General features: G+C 29.6%; 1 protein-coding gene across 6 annotated transcripts in view; it reads left to right on the forward strand.

The window, feature by feature from the left end:
- The window catches only part of LOC124428086 (nuclear pore complex protein DDB_G0274915-like), a 54,537-nt gene that overhangs the window by 19,983 nt on the left and 27,616 nt on the right, over positions 1 to 6,938 (forward strand). The window contains exons 1-2 of one of the 6 annotated variants that reach the window (XM_046971705.1): positions 142 to 904; positions 1,063 to 1,386. The exons of 4 other annotated variants lie outside the window; for them this stretch is intronic. In XM_046971705.1, the coding sequence (XP_046827661.1) occupies positions 1,325 to 1,386 (62 nt within the window). In that variant the 5' untranslated portion in view covers positions 142 to 904; positions 1,063 to 1,324. Of the gene's footprint in view, positions 1 to 141; positions 1,387 to 6,938 lie in introns of those variants that run through there. One more of the 6 variants, XM_046971704.1, reaches the window with a different exon arrangement.

Here is a 6,938-nt window from a genome sequence, read left to right on the forward strand (position 1 = left end):
AATATACTCGAATAAAGAGCATTCATTTTATTTATATATATATATGTGTGTGTGTGTGTGTGTGTGTATATTCAACATCAGAATTAATTTATCGTTAAGTATGAAAAAGAGACATTATTTAGAATGAAGTGGAAGAGAAGTATGATAGCGATTCGACAGAGGGTAGCTCGAGCGGTTAGTAGCGATAGAGAATAACAGTGTGTGTGTTGGTGACGGTGGTGGGGATGACGGCGAAGGGTTCGGCGTTGGTCGTGTCAAGCGTTCGGTACTCCTCGGTAGTCAGTCGTCCGACAGACGCCGCGCCGCGAGCATCTATCGTCGTAATTATCTCTTATTAAAGCTTTTACCCTTTCGAGACAGGGGATACACGATAACACGTCTAATTGTCCTAACTTCCCTAGATCGTTATTATCTTCCTATTTTTCCTTTATTTCATTGATTTTATCAAATCATTTCTCTCTCTCTCTCTCTCTCTCTCTTTCTCTTTATTATTATTGTCGTCGTCGTCGTCGTCATCGTTGTGTGTGTGTGTGTGTGTGATCGTATAAGAGGATAGATCAAACGAGATATAGAATCAAAAAAAAAAAAAAAGAAAACAAAAAAAAGAAAAAGAACAAGGAAAGAAAAGGAAGATAATTTTATCAACAAGGAAGGATCATCGTGAAGCCTTCGTATAAGTGCAAGCAAGGTCATTGCACTTTAACTTGTTCTTGTTGAATTTCCTCTCTTTCTCTCTCTCTCCCTCACACACACACACACACCACACACACAACAAAAGTGCACGTACGCACACACGTACACAAAGAAGAAGAAAAAGAAGCTGATACCGTTAACTCAAATCTCAATTTTCCACGAAAAAGAAGGAAGAAGAAAAAGAAGAAGAAAAAGAAGATAGAGAAAAAAGGTCAAATTGACAGAAATTAAAAAGTCCAACCTTTTTAATCTTACATAAATTTATCTATCATTGATTATATATATATATATATATATATATATATATATATATATATATTTGAGTTAAATTAATTAAATACAATTAATATTGATATTGAGAGGACATAGAATTAGAGAGAAGGTGGAGAAGGAAGAGGAGTAGAAGGAGGAGGAGGTGGTGGTTTGCACGTATATACGTTTGTATAAATCTATTAAAAAGATGCGTACCGTGAGCGAGGTTATGAAAAATCGTGCGATCAGCTGACTAACCGAACTATTTGGTGTTACGAGCTACGCCAAAAGGAACAACGACGGACGGTTACGAACGTCCTCCATTCGGAAGAATTCTTCTCAAGAAGAACGACGGAGGAGTTTATCGAGCTGTTCCGTCATGACGTTCGGGACGCCTTTCCACAACGAGAAATCTCGTTTTGCCATCGATGCTACCAATAGGTACGTCCATTAATTTCATTCGTCACGTGTATATGTGTGTATCTCTCTCTTTCTCTCTCTCTCCCTTCTGAGTATACAAGTCTCTCTCTCTCTCTCTCTCTCTCTTTCTCTTTCTATCTGTCTATCTATCTATCTATCTAATTATTTATTTTTATCTCTTATTCTTTTTTTCCAATTTAAATTTTCGTTTAGGAATTTGAATTTCAAAAAAGAGAAATAAAAGAGAGAGAGAGAGAGAGAGAGAGAGAGAGAGAGAGAGAGAGAGAGAGAGAAGGAAATGATCTATCGTTTCAAGATGGCGTCCTCCGTCGATAATAAATTTATTCGTTATTTCTTAAGTTTTTCGAAAGAATGAGATAAGTAAATAAAGAAATAAGTAAAAACAATATGGCGCGGAGTCTCAAAAAATCCTCATATATATATATATTAAAAAGAAAAGAATATCATACACGCATGTACACATACGTGCAATTATTTAATATCAAAGGATTATAAATGAAATTACGAAAGAAGATACCTTGGTATTCTTCGCATTTTCGAATAATACGGAAAGACGAAAAGCGAGAAAAGATAAAACAATATGGCGACCTTATCAGATAAGAAATATTCACGTGTTTCCTTTTTTTTTTTTTTTTTCTTTTGAAAGAAAAAAATTGAAAATTAAAACGTACGAAATATATTCTCTCTCTCTCTCTCTCTCTCTCTCTCTTTTTTTATATTTCTTAATTGAAAAATTAATAACACTTTTTCGTAAAACAAACGTTCAAACGTATTTGTAAACGATAATTATTGGGATCGGTCGTTTACTCGTAACGTAATTTATGCGTACATACGTTACACGTTTCACTTTGTGTGAAAAGAAAAAGGAAAATGAAACAAAGAGAGAGAGAGAGAGGGAGGGAGAGAGAGAAAAAAGGTCACTGAAACAAATAGGAATGCGGAGGAGAAAATAAAATGTTCTCTCTCTCTCTCTCTCTCTCTCTCTCTTTCTTTTTCTCTTTATCCTTATCTCTCTTTATCTCTCTTTTTATATCCTTCTCTATTTTCCTTTAGTTAGTTATAACAAGAAATTATTATATTGTTCGTATTTTAACATCTCCGAAGACAAGAAAACTTCTAACTAACTATACTCCCCATTAATTCTCCTTGTCGGAGAAATAATGCTATATATATATATATATATATATATATATATATATATATATATATATATAAATATATATATATATGTATATATCAAAAGAGATCTACAGTTTCGACTCGCATTTTTAGTCGATTGATTGTATGCAAATCAACATTACGGTAATACGATTGTACAGTTATGAATATTCTTCCTCTCGCAGTAAATCTTCGTTCGGTCGTTCGTTCGTTTGTTTGTTCGTTCGATAGATCGTTCTTATCGTTAGATAGATCTTAAATAACCAATAGAAAATATAATGATCGATGAGTACATTCTTTTTTTTTTTTTTTTTTTCTTTTTTCGAACAGGTGTTTACGATCGTGTGGGGAAAAAAAAAGAGTTACAAAGAAATTTCAACGCCAATCTATGAAAATTTAATTTGGCAGATTTTATAAAATAATCCATTAAAGATTAAGATTAATCGATAAAGAAATTCTTTTTATTTCTATTAAATAATACATATTAATAATAATAATAATAATAAAATGAGATAATAATGATAATAATAATGGTCTTTGGGTCAATCGTTAATAATGAAAAAAAAAATCGAGTGACGATGGAAAAAAAAAAGAACAAGAAAAAACAAGTAGATTACGATAGATACGAAAAAAAGATAAAGGACATTGAAAGATTCATTTTTCTTTTTTTTTTTTTTTTGTTCTTTTTTTTTTTCTTCAATTTAAAATGATCATCAATAAAAAATGGTTGACGATCGTGACGATCGGGGGGATGAAGAGGAGCATGATGGGAGGAGGAGGAGAAGGAGGAGGCACAATCGTTAAATTCTCGAAATAAGTCCGATAATAATTCACACTCTTTCTCTCTCTCTCTCTCTCTCTTTCTCTCTACCCTATCTTTCCACAGGATGAAGCGATAATCTTCTCCGAGCGAATGAAAATTTATCCGTCCGATCATCATTACCAAGGCATGATGCTAAATGAGAGACGAAATGAAATATAATAGAGAACCCCTTGTTAGAGTTAATAAATACTAAGAGGAGAAAAAGAAATCAAGTGGGGAAAGTGATTGTCCTGGGGGGCAAGGGGGTGGAGAGAGATAGACGAGAATAGGCTTTCTGCTGAATACGGGTATTAATTTTATAATAAATTTAAGGAAAAGAGAAAAGAATAATTACGAAAAAAAGAAAAAAAAAAAAAAGAAACGAAATCGAACATAAGAAATTATAGCACGTAAAAATGATATACTATAACGGAGTATAACGTTGAATAAACGGATGAAAGGGAAAACGCGTGCACGTATGTGTATGTGTGTGTTTGTGTGTAAATACATCGACGATAATTTAACACAATTAAAATATTATTGAATAATCGTAAATAGGTTATTGCTGTAAGTATTACGATGATAAATGAGAAATTAAAGTAAAAATAGATATTTAAAAATAAATAACAAAAAATATATATATATATATATATATATATATATATCATAAAAAAATAAATTAGGTTAAAATTATAACATATGTGTGTGTGTACTATTAAAAAATATATATATAATAAAAAAAATAAAAGAGAAATTAATATTAAATTACGTAAAAAGTTTATAACATCGACGATAAATTAGAAATAAAGATAGAAATGAAATAATAAATAAATGCATTAGATTTAAATTAAACGTTTACGATATAATGAAAAAGAAAAGAAAAACATGATGAAAGAATAAAATGTATATACATATATATAATTCAAATATCACGAAATTAATTAATTTCAATTATTGGAATAATTATACAAAATGAAGACCAAGATCTATAAAATAAATCTCGTTAGTATGATTTCCTATGTAATACATATACAATATATATATATATATATATATATATATATATATATATATATATATATATACTCCTCGTATTTTCTACATAATTATGTTATTTTACATAAGTAGCGAATAAAATTTCTAAGTCGTCTTTTCGTAGATGTAACATTTCTTGGTTATAAACCAAGGACATAGTCTTATATATTCACGTAACATAGTTTTCTTCTAGGATAAGAGGAGAAACCTTTCAGAGAATGATCAAATAAAATTGAATAAGCGAGAGAAAGGTATATATATATATATATATATATATATATATATATATATATATATATATATACCGGTCGATGAACCTAACAGATGCTATACTGTCTTTCGTAGAAGTACGGAAACGAGGAGACAAGGTCGTATTATGGAGGAGAGTAGATTACTATGACCTTATTAGCTTCGATTCAACGTTTATGTGCATCGTGATCAACGACAAAGAAATAGATCGTTAAATTATACTTTGGTGTCGACGAATTATTTAAAATATATTTTTATTATTTACAAAAAATTTAATTAAATTTAATCTACGCGATTGAACAATTCTTTTGTTTTATTTTATTATTTCATATGAACGATTTCAAGCAGGGTTCATCAATATGATTTTAAAATGTGATCATACAGAAATTTCGATTGAAATGAGTTCAATGGCGCGTTTCGGTTGAGAACCATTGAATTCCTTGTTCTTCTTTTTTTCCTTCTTTTTTTTTTCTTTCTTTTTTTTTCTTTTTTTTTTTTTTCTTTTTTTAATCTAACAGATAAATCGTATAAAATCTACGAAGCGAATTTTTCCGAGAAAACCTTTTTAGAAATGAGAAAATCTATCGAGACAAAGAAAATAGATGTAGGATTGGATCATGTTAGATCATTATTCATTAAATCGTTCATTGTTCGAATTAACAATGAAAAAGTATATATATATATATATCCGTGTATATAGTTTTATATTAATTAAATCATTGGAAGGTTGTACGAAAAAACGAAACTCATTATAATAAGCATTGTCTTAAATGACAATTAAATACATAAATAATAAAATAATAAATTGTAATAAATTCTTTCCTTTTGACTTGTTTGATGTTCAACAGGAAACTCACTTTCCCTAGCGCGATGAATCGTATATACTTATGTACATAAATAAATACAAACATACATACGTTGCATACGTATATGTACGTGGGTAATAGTTCTTGATATATTCGTTATTATGATCGTTATTATACAGTTTGGAACGTTGACAAAGCAAAATACTATAATATATCATATCTTCAATGATTTAAGTTATTTATGAGTGGGTATCTTTGTTCGATGAAAGAAAGAGAAAGATAACTTGTGGGTAGAGAGACAAAGTGTATATATACACACACGCACGCGCGCTCGCATGTGTGTATATGTGTATGAGGAAGAGAGAGAAAGATAGAAATATACAAAATTATATAATAATTTTTTTACTTTCATATTCAAATACGAGAATAATAATGTAATACTCTTTGTCTCTCTAACAAGAGTACTTTCGTTAAATAAATTATTTTATCTCGCGAGCTGGACAAACAAAAATGGCTTCCTTCATAAGTGTTATTTTTTTTATTAAACCAGTTGTTGCCTCGAACAATCAACATGGCCCTTCTTACTTACTCAGAAGTTTCTCTTGTTATGTTATTTTTTTTCACCCTTCTTTTTTTTCTTTTTTTTCTTTGTTTTTTTACGACAGTGGCTTTTTTTTATTAACTAATTATAAATTATAAATGGTAAATTTTATCCGACAGATGTCACGTCGTTCAATCAACATGGCGCGTCTTTCTAGAGGTCGCTGTTGTTGAATTCTAGTTTTTTTTTTTTTTTTCTTTAATTTTTCTTTTCTTTTTTCCTTTCCTTCTTTTTTCATCGTCGTTGTTATTATTTTTACTAATGTTGTTTTTACCGTTTGGTTATTTTAATGGCGAAGGGAAAGGTCGCACATTCATTGTCAAATTAGTGGCTGGTTATGGTCATTGCGCCAATTCCCTTCTACATCCGTCCACCACGTCATTCTTTCGCGCGTAGGCTGTTGCCACTTTGTTTCGTCCACGAGTATCAAATGTGTCTCGGCACGTTATAATGTCTTTCTTTTTTTTATTTTTTTTTATTTTTTTATTTTTTTATTTTTTTTTTTTAATATTTATTTTCTTTTTTTTGTTTCCTTTTTTTTTCTTTCTTTCCTTAGTCAACATTCATCTACGTACGAACGAATGTTTTATGAATATACAGGATGTCTTGTATTTATCGTTTCATCGTTCTATTATCGTTTGTTTCATGATCTTATAAGAAATTTTTTTTTTTTTATCATTATAATATATGATGACAAAAATTATTGTATAATTATTCAATTATGCAAAATATTTTTATTTGTATTTCTTTCTTTCTATTTTTTTTTAATACACACACACACACACACACACACACACACACACACACACATATATATATATATATATATATATATATATATATATATATATTTACGTGATAAGTATAATAGTCTACAATGCAGAAGTAAATGAATGTCTTT

This window comes from Vespa crabro, chromosome 11 (genome assembly GCF_910589235.1).
Source record: "Vespa crabro chromosome 11, iyVesCrab1.2, whole genome shotgun sequence".
In the NCBI taxonomy this organism is placed as follows: Eukaryota; Metazoa; Arthropoda; class Insecta; order Hymenoptera; family Vespidae; genus Vespa; species Vespa crabro.